The following is a 19,460-nucleotide window of genomic DNA, read 5'->3' as shown; positions in this document are numbered from 1 at the left end:
ACCATATCATCTGCAAACAGTGACAGTTTAGCTTCTTCTTTTCCAATTTGAATTCCCTTTACTTCTTTTTCTTCTCTGATTGCTGTAGGTAGGACTTCCAAAACTATGTTGAATAAAAGTGGTGAGAGTGGACATCCTTTTCCTGTTCCTGATATTAGAGGGAATGCTTTCAGCTTTTCACCATTGACTATGATGCCAGCTGTAGGTTTGTCTTATATGGCCTCTAATATGTTGAGATATGTATCCTCTATGCTCACTTTCTGGGGAGTTTTTTTTTTTTTTAATCATAAATGGGTTCTGAATTTTGATAAAGGTTTTTTCTGCATCCATTCAAGTGATCATATGGTTTTTGTTCTTCAACTTGTTGACATGGTGTATCACATTGATTTTCAGATGACAAAAATTCCTTGCATCCTTGGGATGAATCCCACTTGATCACTGAGTATGATCTTTTAAATGTATTGTTGGATATGGGTTACTAGTATTTTGTTGAGGAATTTTGCCTCTGTGTTTATCAGTGATATTGGACTGTAGTTTCCTTTTTTTGTGGTATCTTTGTCTGATTTTGGTATCATGATGATAGTGGCCTCATAAAATGAGTTGGGAAATTTTCTTTGTGATTTTTTTAGAACAGTTTCAGAAGGATAGGTGTTAACGCTTTTCTAAATTTTGATTAAGTTCACCTGTGAAGCTGTCAGGTCCTGGACTTCTGTTGGGTTTTTAATCACAGTTTCAATTTCAGTGCTTGTGATTGGTCTGTTCATGTTTTATATTTTTTTCTGGTTTTAGGGAGACTTGTACCTTTCTGAGAATTTGTCTGTTTCTTCCAGGTTGTCCATTTTATTGGCATACAGTTGTTCATAGTAGTCTCTTATGATCCTTGGTATTTCTGTGGAGTCAGTTGTAACTCTTTACATTTCTAATTTTCCTGGGTTGAGTCCTCTCCCTTTTTTCTTTGAGTCTGGCTAAAGGCTTATCAACTCTATCTTTTCAAAGAACTAGCTTTTAGTTTCATTGATCTTTATTATTGTTTTGTCTCTATCTCATTTATTTCTTCTCTGATCTTTATGATTTCCTTCTACTAACTTTAAAAGGTTTTGTTTTTTATCTAGCTGTTTTAGGTGTAAGGTTAGATTATTTGAGATTTTTCTTATTTCTTGAGGTAAGATTGTATTGCTATAAACGTCCCTCTTTGAACAGCTTTTGCTGTACGCCATAAGTTTTGGACCATTATGTTTTCATCCTCATTTGTCTTTAGGTATTTTTTTATTTCCTCTTTGATTTTTTCAGTGATACAAAGGTTGTTTAGTAGCATATTGCTTAGCTGCCATGTGTTTGTGTTTCTTAGAGTTTTTTCTTCTAGTTTATTTCCAATCTCATAGCATTGTTATCAGAAAAGATGCTTGATAACACAGCATCTTTTAGGATTTTAAATAGCTGGAATTCCATCATGTCTACTAGCTTTGTTCACAGTAATGCTTCCTAAGGTCCAGTTGACTTCACACTCCAGGATGTCTGGTTCTAGGTGAATGACCACACCATTTTGGGTATCCGGGTCATCAAGACCTTTCTTGTACAGTTTTTTTTGTGTATTCTTGCCATCTCTTCTTAATCTCGTCTGCCTGTGTTAGGTCTTTACCATTTCTGTCCTTTATCATGCCCATCCTTGCATGAAATGTTTCTTTATCTCCAGTTTTCTTGAAGACATCTCTAGTTTTTCCCATTCTACTGTTTTCCTCTATTTTTTTGCACTTTATTAAAGAAGCCTTCTTGTGTCTCTCTTTTATTCTCTGGAACTCTGCATTCAGTTCAGTGTATCTTTCCCTTTCTCCCTTGCTTTTTACTTCTCTTCTCTCTTCAGCTATTTGTAAAGCCTTCTCAGACAACCAGTTTGCCTTCTTGCATTTATTTTCCTTTGGAATGGTTTTGGTCACTGCCTCCTGTACAGTGTTACAAACCTCCAGCCATAGTTCATAATCATAGTTTACTAGATCTAATCCCTCGAATCTATTCATCACCTCCACTGCATAATCATAAGGGATTTTATTTAGGTCATACCTGAATGGCCTAGTGGTTTTCCCTACTTTCTTCAATTTAAGCCTGAATTTTTCAATAAGGAGTTCTTGATCCAAGCCACACCCAGCTCCCAGTCTTGTTTTTGCTGAATGTATAGAACTTCTCTATTTCTGGCTGCAAAGAATATAATCAGTCTGATTTTGGTATTGACCATTTGGTGAAGTCCATGTGAAAAGTTATCTCTTGTGCTGTTGGAAGAGGGTGTTTGCTATGACCAGTGTGTTCTCTGGACAAAACTCTGTTAGCCTTTGCCTTGCTACATTTTGTGTTTAAGGTCAAACTTGCCTATTACTGCAAGTATCTCTTGACTTCCTACTTTTGCATTCCAATCTCCTGTGAAGAAAAGGACAACTTTTTTTGGTATTAGTTCTAGAAGGTCTTGTAGGTCTTCACAGAACCATTCAACTTCAGCTTCTTCAGCATTAGTGGTTGGGCTATAGATGTGGATTACTGTGATATTGAATGATTTGCCTTGGAAATGAACCTAGATCATTCTTCCATTTTTGAGATTGCAGCCAAGTGCTGCATTTCAGACTCTCTTGTTGACTCTGAGGGCTACTCTATTTCTTCTAAGGGATTCTTGCCCACAGTAGTAGATATAATGGTCATCTGAATTGAATTTGCCCAATTCCTGTCCATTTTAGTTCACTGATTGCTATGATGTTGATGTTCACTCTTGCCATCTCCTGCTTGACCAGCTCCAATGTACCTTGATTCATGGACCTAACATTCCAGGTTATTGTGCAATATTGTTCTTTACAGCGTTGGACATTACTTGCACCACCAGACACATCCACAAGTGGGTGTCGTTTCCACTTTGGCCCAGCCACTTCTTTCCAGAGCTATTACTAATTGCCTTCCACTGTTCCCCAGTATTGGACACTTTCTGACTTGAGGGGCTCATAGAATCTCCAGTACTCAAATAGCTTACCATGAAAGAACTCTTATCTTCCAACACAAAAAAAGAGCTACTGTTCCTCTAAACCCAAGATCAGTTTACTCATAAAATCTAAACTATAAAGTACAGTAATAAACTAGGAAAATGCGGTAAATATGATAAAGGTTATTTGTAAAGGGCAAGAAAACCAAATATCTAAATTTTATCTAAATTTTAGATCTTTGCTCCTTAGGCCATCACATGTTTGTTGCTCTTAAGGACTTTGATATATATAGTGTTGTGATTTTTTTCACATTTAGCCCATCCCAGTTTCTTAATGGTTGCCACGCACTGAAATGCCACTTTAAAAAAAAAAAACAAAACTGAAGTATAGTTGACATAAAATATTGTGTTTATTTCAGCTGCTGTTGTTGTTCAGTCGATCAGTCATATCCAACTCTTTGCAACCCCATAGGCTGCAGCACGCCAGGCTCTCCTGTCTGAGAGCTTATAGTGAGTGGTGATGCTGAATTCATGGCCTCCGAAGAAGATTTAACTCCAGGACCAAACACAGTCTCAGTCACTTAGAGCTTTGTGTAGATCTTATTAAAGCAACAGGGATAGAGAAAGTTTTCAGTAACAGGCACTAGAAGGGGGCAGGAGAGTATCCCCCATGCCAGTTTTTGCAAGGCATCTTACACTTCTTAGTAAGCTGTTGCTCATAGATAAAATAACACCTCAAGGCTGAGACAGTTGCAGCAGGTGCAACTCTCTCCCATAACATACATATTTGCACAAGGGGAGTCCCTCTGGGAGAGATATATTGTATAAGCCTTGAAGGAAAACAGACTTCCAAATAAGATACATAGTTTCATTAACATGGCTTAAGAAAAACATATCTATGAGTAAGATGTATTGTTTTGTTGGGGAATTAGCAGCTCAAGGTTGGAAAAAATTACTTTCAGGCAGAACCATTGTCGTCATAGGAACACAGAATTAAAGGAGCCTCCTTCCTGGTTAAAGCAGGAGCAAAGGAATGCAGGAGGGGGAAAAAAACGCTTGCCATTTGTCTCCTCCTGTGGCTTGGGGACCTCTGGCCTCCCTAGTGAGACCTGCCTAGCCGTTAACCCTTTCACGTCCTTCACCATCTCCTGGAGTTTGCTCAAACTCATGTCCATTGAGTCAATGATGCCATCCCACCATCTCATCCAGTGTCGCCCCTTTCTCCTCATGCCCTCAATCTTTCCTGGAATCAGGGTCTTTTTCAGTGAGTCAGCTTTTTGTATCAGGTAACCAAAGTATTGGAGCCTCAGAATCAGTCCTTCCAATGAGTATTCAGGGTTGATATCCTTGAGGATTGACTGGTTTGATCTCCTAGGTGTCCAAGGGACTCTCGAGTCTTCTCCAGCATGACAGTTTGAAAGCATCAGTTCCTCAGCACTCATCCTTCTTTATGGTCCAACTCTCACATCTGTACATGACTCCTGGAAAAGCCATAGATTTGACTGTATGGACCCTTGTCGGCAAAGTGGTGTCTCTGCTTTTGAATATGCTGACTAGGTTTGTCGTAGCTTTCTTCCAAGGAGGAATCGTCTTTTAAGTTCATGGCTGCAATCACTGTCCGCGGTGATTTTGGAACCCAAGAAAATAAAGTCTGTCACTGTTTCCATTATTTCCCCATCTATTTGCCATGACGTGATGGGACTACATGCCATAATCTTAGTTTTTTAAATGTTGAGTTTTAAGCCAGCTTTTTCACTCTCCTCTTTCACCTTCATCAAGAGGCTCTTTAGTTCCTCTTTGCTTTCTGCCATAACTGAGGTGGGTGTTATTTGCATATCTAAGGTTATTGATATTTCTCCCAGCAATCTTGATTACAGCTTGTGCTTCATCCAGCCCAGCATTTTGCGTGAGGTACTCTGCATAAAAGTTAAATAAGCAGGGTGACAGTATACAGCCTTGATGCATTCCTTTCCCAATTTGGAACCAGTCTGTTGTTCCATGTCTGGTTCTAACTGTTGCTTCTTGACCTGCAAACAGGTCAAGACCTCCTCCTCAGGAGACAGGTAAGGTGGTCTGGTACTCCCATCTTTTTAAGAATTTTCCAGTTTGTTGTGATCTACACAGTCAAAGGCTTTAGTGTAGTCAGTGAAGCAGAAGTTTTCCTAGAATTCCTTTGCTTTTTCTGTGATCCAGTGGATATTGGCAATTTGATTTCTGGTTCCTTTGCCTTTTCTAAACCCATCTTGTACATTTGGAAGTTCTTTGTTCATATACTTTTGAATGGATTTTGAGCTTGATTTTGGATTTTACAACTTGAAGGATTTTGAGCATTACCTTGCTAGCCTGTGAAATAAGTGCAATTGTGTGGTAGTTTGAACATTCTTTGGCATTGCCCTTCTTTGAGACTGGAATGAAAACTGACCTCTTCCAGTCTCTGGCCACTGCTGAGTTTTCCAAATTTGCTGACATATTGAGTATATCACTTTAACAGCATCATCTTTAAGGATTTGAAATAGCTCCGCTGGAATTCCATCACCTTCACTAGCTTTGTTTGTATTAATGTTTCCTAAGGCTTACTTGATTTCACACTCCAGCGTGTCTGGCTCTAGGTGAGTGATCACACCAGCATGGTTGTCCAGGTCATTAAGACCTTTACTTTGTACAGTTCTTCTGTGTATTCTTGCCACCTCTTCTTAATATCTTCTGCTTCTGTTAGGTCCATACCATTTCTGTCCTTTATTGTGTACCTCTTTACCTGAAATGTTCCCTTGGTATCTCTAATTTTCTTGAAGAGATTTCTAGTCTTTCCCATTCTATTATTTTCCTCTATTTCTTTGCATTATTCACTTAAGATGGCTTTCTTATCTCTTGCCTTTCACTTCTCTTCTTTTCTCAGCTATTTGTAAGGCCTCCTTGACAACCATTTTGCCTCTTTGCCTGTCTTTTTCTTGGGGATGGTTTTGATCACTGTCTCCTGTACAATGTTATGAACCTCTGTCCATAGTTTTTTGGGTGCTTTGTCTATCAAATCTAATCCCTTGAATCTATTTCTCACTTCCACTGCATAATCATAAGGGATTTTATTTAGATCATACCTGAATGGCCTACTGGTTTTCCCTACTTTCTTCACTCTAAGTCTGAATTTTGCAAGGAGTTCATGATCTGAGCCTCACTCAGCTACCAGTCTTGGTTTTACTGGTTGTATACAGCTTCTCCATCATCAGCTGCAAAGAATATAGTCAATATTTTGGTACTGACATTCTGGTGATGTCCATGTGTAGACTTGTTTCTTGTGTTATTGAAAGAGGGTGTTTGCTACAAGCAGTGTGTTCTCTGGACAAAACTCTGTTAGCCTTTGCCCTGCTTCATTTTGTACTCCAAGGCCAAACTTGCCTGTTACTCCAAGTATCTCTTGACTTCCTATTTTTGCATTCCAATCCATGATGAAAAGGACAACTATTTTTGGTGTTAGTTCTAGAAAGTCTTGTAGGTCTTCAGAACCATTCAACTTCAGCTTCTTCAGCATCAGTGGTGGGGGTATAGATGTGGGTTACTGTAATATTGAATGATTTGCCTTGGAAAGGAAGAGAGATCTGTCATTTTGAGATTGCACCCAAGTACTGCATTTCAGACTCTCTTGTTGATTATGAGGGCTGCTCCATTTTTTCTAAGGGATTAGTACCTGTAGCAGTAGATATAATGGTCATTTGAATTAAATTTTCACCTGTTCCCACCCCATTTGCATTGATTTCTAAAATGTCAATATTCACTCTTGCCATCTATTTGACCACTTCCAATTTACATGGACCTAATATTCCAGGTTCCTATGCAATATTTTTCTTTGCAGCATTGGACATTACTTTCACCACCAGTCCCTTCCCCTGTGGTCCTCAGGAAAAAACAAACTTTCCAACACCTCCCCTTGATATGTGTGTCTTTCTTTCTCTCTTTTAAGTCTTTAAAGCCTATTTTGTCTGATATGAATATTGCTACCCCAGATCTTCTGATTTTCATTTGAATAACTTTACCCATCCCTTTACTTTTATCTCAGTGTTTTCCTAGATCTGAAGTGGATTTATTATAGACAGCATATATACAAGTCTTGTTTATGTATCCATTCAGCCAGTCTGTGTCTTTTGGTTGGAGCATTTAATCTGTTTATATTTAAGGTAATTATTAATATGTACCTGACCTGCCGCTTGAAAAACTTATATGCAGGTCAGGAAACAACAGTTAGAACTGGACATGGAACAACAGACTGGTTCCAGATAGGGAAAGGAGTACGTCAAGGCTGTATATTGTCACCTTGCTTATTTAACTTATATGCAGAGTACATCATGAGAAATGCTGGACTGGAAGAAGCACAAACTGGAATCAAGATTGCCAGGAGAAATATCAATAACCTCAGATATGCAGATGACACCACTCTTATGGCAGAAAGTGAAGAGGACCTAAAAAGCCCCTTGATGAAAGTAAGAGTGAAAAAGTTGGCTTAAAGCTCAGCATTCCGAAAACTAAGATCATGGCAACTGGTCCCATCACTTCATGGGAAATAGATGGGGAAACAGTGTCACTTTATTTTTTGGGCTCCAAAATCACTGCAGATGGTGACTGCAGCCATGAAATTAAAAGATGCTTACTCCTTGGAAGAAAAGTTATGACCAACCTAGATAGCATATTGAAAAGCAGAGACATTGCTTTGCCAACAAAGGTCCGTCTAGTCAAGGCTATGGTTTTCCCAGTGGTCATGTATGGATGTGAGAGTTGGACTGTGAAGAAAGCTGAGCGCTGAAGAATTGATGCTTTTGAACTGTGGTGTTGGAGAAGACGCTTGAGAGTCCCTTGGACTGCAAGGAGATCCAACCAGTCCATCCTAAAGATCAGTCCTGGGTGTTCATTGGAAGGAATGATGCTAAAGCTAAAACTCCAATACTTTGGCCACCTCATGCAAAGAGTTGACTCAATGGAAAAGACCCTGATGCTGGGAGGGATTGGGGGCAGGAGGAGAAGGGGACAACAGAGGATGAGATGGCTGGATGGCATCACTGACTTGATGGACATGAGTTGGAGTGAACTCTGGGAGCTGGTGATGGACAGGGAGGCCTGGCGTGCTGCAACTCATGGGGTCACAAAGAGTCGGACACGACTGAGCAACTGAACTGAACTGATGCTTTAATTGCAATTTTTAAAATTGTCTTGGATTTGTTCTTGAAGGTCTTTTTTTCTTCCCTTCCTCTCTTGTTCTCGTGTGGTTTGATGACTATGTTTAGTGTTCTGTTTGGACTGCTTTTTCTTTTGTGAGTGTGTATCTATTGTTGATTTTGGGCTTGTGGTTACCATAGGGTTTTGCTATAATAATCTCTCTCTCTATATGTGTGTGTGTGTGTATGCATCTCTCTGTCTCTCTCTCGCTATATATATATATACACACATACATACACACACACATACACACACAAGATTTTTTTTAAGTTGCTAGTTTTTAAATTTCAAATGTATTTCCAATATCCTACATTTTTATTCTCATGATTGCTGGTTTTGATACCATATTTGTGTGTGGAAAAATATGTATGTTTGCCTTTATCAGTGAGCTTTCCCATCCATAATTTCCCTCTTTCTGGTTGTGGACTTTTCTGCCTAGAGAAATTCTTTTAGCATGTGCTGTAAAGCTGGTTTGGTTGTGCTGAATTCTCCTAATTTTTGTTTGTTTGTAACGCTTTTTGATTTCTCTGTCAAATCTGAACTAGAGCCTTGCTGAGTATTTTTGCAGGTTTTCCCCTTTCATTACTTTAAATATATCCTGCCATTCCCTTCTCACGTGCAGAGTTTCTGCTGAAAAATCAGATGATACCCATATGAGGATTCCCTTGTATATTTTTGTTGCTTTCCCTCCTTGTTGCTTTTAGTATTTTCTCTTTGCCATTTTCAATCAATTTTTGTCAGTCTGATTAATATGTTCCTGCTTGGATTTATCCTGTATGGGACTCTCTGCACTTCCTGGACTTGAGCATTTTCTTTCCAATTTTAGGGATGTTTTCAGCTATTCTCTCTTCAAATATTCTCAGGCCCTTTCTCTGTTTTCTCTTTCTGGACCCCTTATAATGCAAATATTGGTGTTTAATGTTGTCCCAGTAGTCTCTTAGGATATCTTTTCATTCTTTTACTTTATTCTGTTCCATAGCTTTGATTTCCATCAATGTTTTAAAGCTCGCTTATTCACTCTTTTGCCTCATTTATTCTGCTGTTGACTCCTTTTTCATTTCAGTTATTGTTCATCTCTATTCTTTAACTCTCTGGCTCTTTGCTCACCATTTCCTGTATCTTCTCAGCCTGTGCTATAATAATTCTTTTTCTGAGATCTTGAATCATCTTTACTATCATCACTCCAGATTCTTATTCAGGCAGATTTCCTGTCTCTACTTCACTTAGTTTGGGGGGAATTTTATCTTGTTTTTTCATCTGGATCCTATTTCATTGCTGCCTCATTTTGTCTAATTCCACTTCTCAGGCTGCAGTTTCGTAGTTCCTCTTGCTTTCGCTGTCTGCCCCCTCGTGGATGAGGCTGTTCCATGGTCTCACGCAGGCTTTGATGGGAGGGACTGGTGCCGGGTCCTGGTGGGTGAAGCCAAGCCATGTGCCTCTGGTGGGCAGGGATGTGTTTGGAGGTGGCTGTGGGCTCAGGACTTCAGGCGGCCTGTCTGCGGTAGATGGTGCTGAGTCCCCACTGTTGGTGGTTTGGCCTGGGGCATTCCAGCACTGGAGCCTAAACCCTGTTGTGTGGGACCTGGGGCCAGGTCTCGGTGCCAAAACAGCAACCTCTAGGAGAGCGAGCACTATGCCCTGGGCCTCTACCACCAGTGTCCTTCCCCCTACGTGAGCTGCAGCTGACTCCTGCCTCCCCAGGAAGACACTCCCGAGGCCTTCAGGTAACTGTTCCAGGTGCCCATGGAGTCACTGCTTTGCCTGGGTTCCCAGTGCTCATGAAACCTTGTGTGCCCCCTCCAAGAGTGGAGTCCCTGTTTCCCCTGTGGCATTCTTGCTCTCAAGCCCCACTTGGCTTCAAAAGCCAAATGCTCCTCTTCCCAGTGCCAGACCCTCAGGCTGGGGAGCCTGACCCCCAGGCTGGGGAGCCTGACATGGGACTCAGAACTCAATCATGTGGGAGAGCCCCTGGCAGGTGTGGGATTTGATAATATCACGAAACTGCCCCTCCTACCATCTCACTGTGGCGGCTTCTTTGTCTTCCGAAGTAGAATATCTTTTTTGGTGGGTTCCAGTCTCTCTCTCTGATGGTTATTCACCAGTTAGTTGTGACTTTGGTGTTTTTGTGAGAGAAGGTGAGCTCTTTTTATCTGCCATCTTGTTTCCTCCTCTAAGAATATTTTAAAATGTCCAGTCTATTTTTATTTTTTGACTTTGACTCTGGTTCTAAGGTATGTAATTAAGTGGAAAGAGCAACACATGCAGAATTATTTATATGGTAGTAATCTCTCTGTTGGGCTCCAGAATCACTGCAGATGGTGATTGCAGCCATGAAATTAAAAGACGCTTACTCCTTGGAAGAAAAGTTATGACCAACCTAGACAGCATATTCAAAAGCAGAGGACTTTGCTGACTAAGGTCCGTCTAGTCAAGGCTATGGTTTTTCCTGTGGTCATGTATGGATGTGAGAGTTGGACTGTGAAGAAGGCTGAGCGCTGAAGAACTGATGCTTTTGAACTGTGGTGTTGGAGAAGACTCTTGAGAGTCCCTTGGACTGCAAGGAGATCAACCCTGGGATTTCTTTGGAAGGAATGATGCTAAAGCTGAAGCTCCAGTACTTTGGCCACCTCACGCGAAGAGTTGACTCATTGGAAAAGACTTTGATGCCGGGATGGATTGGGGGCAGGAGAAGAAAGGGGACGACCGAGGATGAGATGACTGGATGGCATCACTGACTCGATGGACGCGAGTCTGAGTGAACTCCGGGAGTTGGTGATGGACAGGGAGGCCTGGCGTGCTGCGATTCATGGGGTTGCAAAGAGTTGGACATGACCGAGCGACTGAACTGAACTGAACTGAATCTCTGTAAAAAACGATGAAGGATGAAAAGTATCACGTATGCGTGTGTGTGCACACGTGTTATTTGTTCAGTCGTGTCTGACTCTTTGCGACCCATGGACTATAACCTGCCAGGCTGTCCATGGGACTCTCCAGGCAAAAATTCTAAAGTGAGTTTCCATTTCCTTCTCCTATATATATATTTTTTATGTTTGTGTATCTAAGAAGTGGTAAGTTTTGTAACTGAAAATAGTTATCTTTGGTGGGAGAGAACTGCAGCAATGGGAGCCACAGGAAGAAAGGACACTTTGTATCATTTCATTTTCTAATATGAAATTTTGTTTCAAAATGCAGTTATTAAACCTAGAATTCGGCTCACATCCATACTGAGTAAAGCAATAAACATGGACTCAAAAATGCAAGAAAAATTTAAAGACAGTATGTGCATATAGTGAAGTCAAACAGAAATAGTATGGAGTGAAAATGAGTCTCTTCCTTCTGACTTCCAGTCCTTCAATGCCACCAGTGTCTTGCATAGCTTACCAGAGATGGGCTGTGGCTATACAAGTGTGTGTACAGGTACGTACACATTCCGTCCCTTTTCAAAAATCAAGTATGAACTGACTTAAACACTGTTCTGAAATATGCTTTTTTACTTAATAAATTTTGGAGATTGTTCTACAGTGATGTACAATCTACATCAATACATACAGGTATACTTTATTTTTAAATAGACTGTATAGTTTTTAAATAGGCTGTATAGTTTTAACATAAGTATTCTATATCTTTGCACAAAGATACATTACATATATTATTTTTGCACATGTATATACAATGTATTTGTGATGAATACGTGTGTGATAGTATGTGTGTACTTATTGTGGAATTGTTGTGTTAAGGATATACGTTAACATTTTTATGTATTGTCTAATAGAGCTCTAGAATCAACTTATCAAAAAATATCCTTTTGAGATTGTGCTTGGAAGTACTTCTTGGAAGGCAGATCTAGTGGTAATGACCTTCCTCAACTTTAGTTTGTCTGAGAAAGTCTTTCTCTCTTCTTCATTTCTGATGAACAACTTTTTACCATAGACAGCGTTCTTGGTTGGCAGTTTTCTCTCAGCACTTTGAATATATCACTCCACTCTTTCTTGGCCTGTAAAGTGCTCACTGAGAAATCTGCTTAATTATAGTATGGAGGTTCCCTTGTAAGTTTCAAGCTTCTTTTCTCTTGCCCTTTTAAAGACTGTCTTCTACAGTTTTATTATGGCATGTCTTGAAGACGATCTCTGAGTTTGACCAATGAATTTCCAAATTTTTCCTCAGATTTAGGAAGATTCTCCTGTTCTCAAATTCTCAGCTATTATTTCCTTAATAAGCTTTCTACTCCTTTCTCCCTCTGGAATGCCACTAATTTGCAATTTTTTTCTTCTGATTGTATCCATACATCATGTAGGCTTTCACTATTCTTTTTCACTCTTTGTTTTCTTCTGACTGAATAATCTCAAAGTTCCCATCATTTATCTCACAGATTCTTTCTTCTGCTTGATACATTCTGATATGCTATTTTTCATTTCATTCATTGTAGTTTTCTACTTCAGAATTTATTTGGTTCTTTATGATTTCTCTGTTAAACTGTTCATTTTATTCATGTTTTCTTGATTTCATCAAAATTATTTTTAGCTGAGCTTCCTTACAACAGTTATTTTTAACTCTTTCTCATGTAAATCACAGATCTCCATGTCTTTGGGATCAGTTGAAGATTATCATAATCCTTTAGTAGTGTCAAATTCTCTTAAAGTTTTGCTTTGTTGCCTTTGTGGTTGAAGAAGCAGTCACTTCCTTTAGTCCTCAGTAACTGCTTCAGGAGAGAAGTAACTTTAGCCATCCCTGCTAGAGATTCTGAGGCTTTCTCTCATTAGCCATGGTTAAGTCTGCTCCACAGTCCTTGCTCTCTTATGGCAGAATTCTTAAGCTTGTATGTCTTCTCTTGATTCTGCAATGCAGAAAGCTAGATGCTGGCAGCTCCCTTCTGCTTTCCCAAGAGTGGGGCTAAAGCTCACGTTTGTGGTCTCTCTCTGGCCTGCCGATTCAGGCTGGCATTTTTTTTTTCATGCTCACTAGCAGTCTGCTTGCTCTCAGGAGTGCAGGCACGGAGCTGGCCATAGGATGGTGCGTGTGTATGAGGCACTGGAGCACTGCTGGTTCCCATGGGCCAGTCGGGGAGATCCACAGGTAAGGTGTCCCCTGTGGGCTAGCTTCTCGACGGGACCCTGAGTTAGGACCCATGCATGTGCTTGCATGCATGCTGTTGTGTCTGACTCTTTGCTACCCTATGGACTGCAGCCCACCAGGCTCCTCTGTCCATGGAATTTTCCAGGCAAGAACACTGGGGTGGGTTGCCATTTCCTACCCCAGGGGATCTTCCTGGCCCAGGGACTGAACCCAGAACTCCTGCATTGGCAGGTGGGTTCTTTACCACTGCGCCACCTGGGAGGCCCCAGGAGGACCCTTGGAGGGCTTTAAAGGGTCACAGAGCCTCTCTGATGTTCTCAAACCAACTTTTCACTTCCCTGCCATGCAGCTCATGAGTCTGTAATCTGGAGGAGGCAGGAGAGAAATGGATCCTTTTGGCAGCTTCCCACACAGTTGGAAAAGCTGGGAACAAACTCACATTTTCCCATCCAGGAGAAACCACAGGCCGAGAAGGTCTCTCTTGGCCCTGAACTGTGCCACCTTGGGGGAAGGGTAACGAGGGTAAAATCAAACTCTTCCTCTTCATAACCTAAGCTCAGTTACTGCTCCACAAGTGTGCTGAAAATGCTCCACTGGAAACGCAGATTTCCACAAAGGCGCTCTTGTCTGTGGGTGACTGTCTAAGACAGTACTGTCCAGGGGTTTCCACACTGCAGCAGCTTCACAGCCACTGCAGGGTCCAAGCCAGGACCTGCATGCCTATTAGCCAGTGCATGGGCAGGAGAGACCCCTACCAGGCTGCCTGGCGTGTGGTGCTGGATCCCAAAGCTCTCACCAAGTCAGCTGTGTCTGTAGATGGGTGGCAAGTTGTTTGGGGTGGGTGACACAAACAAGGGAAAACTGACTCAGCCAGGTTGCTGCCACTTCTGAAGTCGCTTGTCTTTTGTGAAGGCAGCTAGAAGAGATGTATTTTCAGTAGTTGCTTCTCAGTGGCCAGATTTTCGCTTTCTCTCAGCTTTGTCCTTGTTCTCCAGGCACAGCTGAAGGCTAGAAGTTCAAGATCGAGGTGTTGCCAAGTTTGGTTTTTCCTGAGGACCACAGGGGAAGGATCTGTTCTGGGCCTTTCTCTTTGGCCTAGAGAGGGCTGCCCTCTCACTTCCTCTCCATATGCTTTCTGAGTACTTGAAATTCCACATATTCTTAAAGCTAGCTGACAAACACTGGTATTTCTTATCCTGGCAGTTTCAAGATATTAATTTCTTTAGCTGCTGGAATCAGAATGAACAAAAATGAAATTATAGCCAACTCACAAGGCCAATGTGTTGACTCCCTTGGGCACCTGCTTAAGGGATCGCCTCAGGGCCTCTGATGACCCAAATAGCTGTATTCTTTAGTCCCTAGGCTGAAGTTGCTCAGGCTCCAAACAAGCCTTGCAAATAGTGGTAATGTGAATGCTTACTACTTTGCAAGTGATCTTTCTCTCTATGCTTCAAACACATGAGCAGACCTGTTTACTCTGGTTTTCATTCTTTGGGGAATGCTTTTGGGCATGGTACTGGTACTGCTGTAACCTGGGTCTGTGCCTCTTAGTCACTGGAGTGTGAACGTTTCTTGTCTTTCTCATCAGAGGACCTCTAATACACAGTACAGGGCCTGCTCCTCAGGAGGTTATGCATAACTAAACAAACAGGGTAGTAAATTAAGACGGACTTTTTCCCTCTCTTTTTCCTGTGCCCCATGGGGAGATACACTGAGCTAATTAGAGGAAAGGTAGAGTGTGGCAAATGCAGTATTTCTCTATAAATAAGAATACCAGAAGACAGATGTTACTGATGGTACTGAAATACTTACCACAATAAATGCCCAGAAATACCACAATAAAAATATAAGTTTCAAAAGAACAGAAGTTTGCATGCATATATAGCAACACAGTTAATTTGAGAACCTCAGTGCTATTTATTTCTATTGCAGCTGGACACAAAATGCTCAGATATAAAACAAATGATACATACTTTAAACACTTTTACAAAGGTGAAAATATAAAGATGACTATCGATTTGTTTGCAAACAATTTCACTTCAAATCTGTGAAAAAACCTAACAGTTTATCAGACTTTGACACAGCTATGTTAGAATTACAGTGGACAAAATTGATGAAATCCTAATCAGTAACCTATAGCAACTGATTATTCTAATTAAAACTAGTATGACCTTCAACTATTCTAAGTACCGCTGCTACAATTTTCTATTTCTAAAAACTTTTATTTTGGGAGAACAAGACTGACCTTAATGTTATTTTGAGAAAGAGAATAAACATTAAATCTTGAATCTCAACTTTTAAAGCTTAGAGCTCTTTAAGTATTTCTGCTAATCTTAAACTACTTTTGGTTCAGTGCTAACTTTTGAACTATCTTTATCAATGTGATTTAAGGTTTTTTTCCTTTTTGTCCAGATAGTGCTCATGTTTTCTGTCTCTATACCAAAGCAGTAAGGCAAGAAAGGTTTTCCTTTTTCAGATCATATAATATCTATCCATTTTAAAATGCAGGGACTGAAACCACACAAACAATCCTACCAATAGGAAATTAAGGCTGCTATGGTTTTCCTTTATATTTAAACCACAACATAAGATTAGCAGTGTTATTGCCTACAAATGTTGAATGTATACGCATTTAGTCTTAAGTCACAGGACATCAATATTGCCATTTCTGTGTGTGTTTCAATTTCAGTTAATAAAACATTGTTTTCACAATTACCTTTGATAAGCTTGAAAGTGAAGTCAGAAAACACTACACAAAAGCTGAAACTGGGTGACTCTGCTACAGGTAAATGATGCCTGGAGGGACAAGAGTGGTATTCTGGTGTCTGGTTAATACCGGTGCACTGTGCCCCCAGCCCTGCAGAGTGCAGGGCACACTCCAGCCAGCACGACACAGGTGCGGGCACCGTCAGTGCCCCAAAGGGCCTGGCCTGCTCGATTAGGCGAAATGTGTGCCTTTGCAAGAACTGCCAGGTGCCAGTTTGAAGTATATCATTCTTTGAGGCGAGCCCTTCTAGGTATGTAAAGAGAAAAATCACATAACCTAGTCTGCAAGAGTTTCTAAAATCCTTTCCTAGTATGGATGTGAACCAGGCTTTGCGGAGTACATCTACCAGTGTTAGCACCATAGTTAAGCCTGAATTGAGGTAAAGATACACTCGCACACTTTGGGTAGAAATTACAACAGCAGTTTTCAATGGGGTATTTACAGCAGTGTCCTTTCTGATTACTAAAAAAGCTGTTTGAAAAACCACTTGATCCCGTGTGTGTGTGTATATAACACACACAAGTATATATTGAAATTGATAAATTACAAAGCTAGGTATAAGTGTAATGAAACAGAAAATTTTTGAAATTTAAACTATATTATTTTTGGCTTGATGAAGTCAAAGATTTTGATTAAATACTCTGAGCCAATATCACAGAGCCAGTGTATCAAATAGCAATGCCCAGAAATTCTGCTTCTCAGAGTATAGTTAAGCTTACTGTAGATGCTACCCAGTCAACATCCAGCCCCTTGCTCCATTTAATTTAAAAAAAAAGGTAAGTGGCTTCTCTCTTGCCCAACTATTTAGGTAGAAAAACCTCTCTGAGACTTGTATTTTCATTTACAAAAAGGAATAGAGAAGAATGGGGAGAAAAGACCCTAAAACTTGGTTAACATTTTGAAGAGGTACAATATATTTCAGCAAATGAAAACCAAGTTTAGCTAAGGGATAACTGGACAAAAATGAATAACTTTAAAAATTGCTTTTCCCTTCCACATTACTTAACATATAGGAAAATAAGTCTTAAATTTATTTTCTAGCTTTTGGGGATACAATACAGACTGATTTTTCAAAGAATAATTACCATTATTTATTAAATAAGACAGACCCCCTGGAGTTTGAACAACACTAGAATTCAATCTCCAGGCAGAGCTGGGCTTGGTGCTCAGGCAGGGGCACTAAGACCAACACTTATGGCTCAGGAAGAAGCTGATCACGCCATTTGACCAGGATTCCTCAAAGACACTCATCAGCAGTATTTTCAGCTGACACTGAGATTCAGATAAGAACAGGAGTAACTTTCCCCTGGAGCCTTCAGAAACATTTTAGGGAAACAGTTTAACATTTGTTCTCAGCTTAAATATTTAGCTGAATACTGCAGATCATTCTTCAGAAAACTCAGGTAAGCCCATTCTTCTTTTATAAACCTGCTGGTGCCAGCTGCACCTAACTGGCAATATAAATGGAGGTATAACTCAGCTATGTCCGCAAGAAAACCATTTAACATATAAGGTCTTTCAGTTCCCTGTCAGTCAGTTCATTCACTTCCATGATCTTCTCTAAGTGCTCCATGTATCGGCTATGGTCCTGCAGAAAGTGAGGAATCCTCATGTTTTCAGTAACTGCCAATCCTTTTAAGCGATCCACGTCTTCATAAGAGACCTGAAAAAAGGGATGGGTTAATTTTTAAATATAACTACCAGTTACATTTTGAAGGGCAATTTCTTCCCTTGGTCTTAGTGAAGTTTGAAGTAGGTAAACTTTTTAAATTAATACCTGGAAAATAAAACTTTACTGTGTAGATGCATACCATCACCATATTTTGAAAAGTCAGTATGTGATTTAACAATCTATCTTGGACTTATAGTTTGTCTAGAAATTAAACTAAACAAATCTCCTGCCTAAATCTGAAAGAATTGAGAAAATAGAATGTAAATGCTGTATTAACAGGAAAATCAGCACAATTATATATTAAATTTTTCTATTTAGTTTGAGAAATACAATTTGTGTTTTGTTAAATTCTCTTGCTTTGAAATTTTTAAATATTTTAGAAAATTTCACATCTCTTTCATCATTTGAGGAAGAAGCCAGTCTTTCACAGGTACTATATTAAGCTTAGGGGTAAAAATTTTAAGTTCTATAAATTATCTGTGCAATGTGAAATTCCAAAACATGGTTCGTTTTAAGTATTATCTTCTGATCAACACTCAATTATTTTATTGAATATTTATGTCACTAACTGTAGTAGGTGATAGGAAATAGGTTTGGTGTTGATACTGATGTAGTTTTATCTTAAACCATTCTGAGTTTAATGAGACTAATGCTGGGAAATAAGGTTCTCATTTTAAGAAAAAGAAGATACACACATGGAATGGAAAGGGCTGTAAAAGCACCTTGTGGTGTCTGATTTGAATTAGAATGTCCTTATGATTTAAAACAAATATACAATTTGCTCACTGAAAAAGTCTAGAAGTATCAGCACCCCAGAAGTGATGTACACTCCTTGTGCTGAGATCTTGTTTTCTAAATACCATTTTCCACTAAGAGGAATCAAGACTTCCTTGAAGAAATATCTAAGGTGAACCCAGAATATTTTACTTTGCTGGGAAACATGTAGACATGTTTTTAAAAGCATAAGAGCAGTCACTGGAAGAGCTGAAGAAAAGGGAGGAGTGAAATGCAACAGAATTCCAAGATCTCTAATTGGCTACTACAGTGTAATAACTGACTTAGGCAAAAATCAAGAGATGTTAAAACCATTTCTAGAAAGGTTAGAGAATAGTACATTTAAAGGTGTCATTCCACAAATTACTTATTAATGCAATGGTGAAAAAGATCTTTCCTTTGTAAAGGTACCGGCAGTAACTAACTTACTCGGGTAATTAAACACAGTGTCACTAATAATGGGACAAAATAATACATGCTGTCTAATGTGGCACACGGGGAGACACATGGCTCATTTAAGCAGCATTTCTTGGCAAACATGTTTAACCCAAAGCTAATTATAAGAAATGGCGATGGCACCCCACTCCAGGACTCTTGCCTGGAAAATCAAACAATCTGATAGTCCAGATTCTAGAAATTCTCAAGGAAATTGTCCTGAATTCTTAAAAATGTCACAAAAAAGAAAAAGCCTAGGGTGAGGGGGACTTTATAAATTAAGAGTTTAAAGAGAACAACTAAATGCAAGGCATAAATCTTGACTGGATTTAGGGTCATGAAAAAGCTACAAGGGGCATTTTAGAGATGATCTGGAGAATATGAAGTGGACTGTTTTTTCAGGCATTATGTGGAATCAGTGACAAATTTCTTTAGAAAATCATATGGTCATGTCAGAGAATATCCTTGTTCTTGGGAGATCATGCTAACGCATGAAGATGAGTAGAGTTATACCTGCAGCTCACTTTAAAATATTTTAGAAAAATATGCATATAAAAATTAATGATTCCAAATTTCTTTTA

The 19,460-nt window shown here is 39.7% G+C and overlaps 1 protein-coding gene across 1 annotated transcript in view; it reads right to left on the bottom strand.

Annotated features, from left to right (window-relative positions):
• Positions 1-15,128: 15,128 nt before the first annotated feature.
• MATCAP2 (microtubule associated tyrosine carboxypeptidase 2) overlaps positions 15,129-19,460 on the bottom strand; it is a 56,271-nt gene continuing 51,939 nt past the window's right edge. The window contains exon 7 of the mRNA XM_069588048.1: positions 15,129-17,661. Within this exon, the coding sequence (XP_069444149.1) occupies positions 17,500-17,661 (162 nt within the window). The 3' untranslated portion in view covers positions 15,129-17,499. The remainder of the gene's footprint in view (positions 17,662-19,460) is intronic.

Source organism: Ovis canadensis, chromosome 4 (genome assembly GCF_042477335.2).
Source record: "Ovis canadensis isolate MfBH-ARS-UI-01 breed Bighorn chromosome 4, ARS-UI_OviCan_v2, whole genome shotgun sequence".
Taxonomy (NCBI): Eukaryota; Metazoa; Chordata; class Mammalia; order Artiodactyla; family Bovidae; genus Ovis; species Ovis canadensis.
This window is presented reverse-complemented; position numbering and strand designations above follow the sequence as displayed.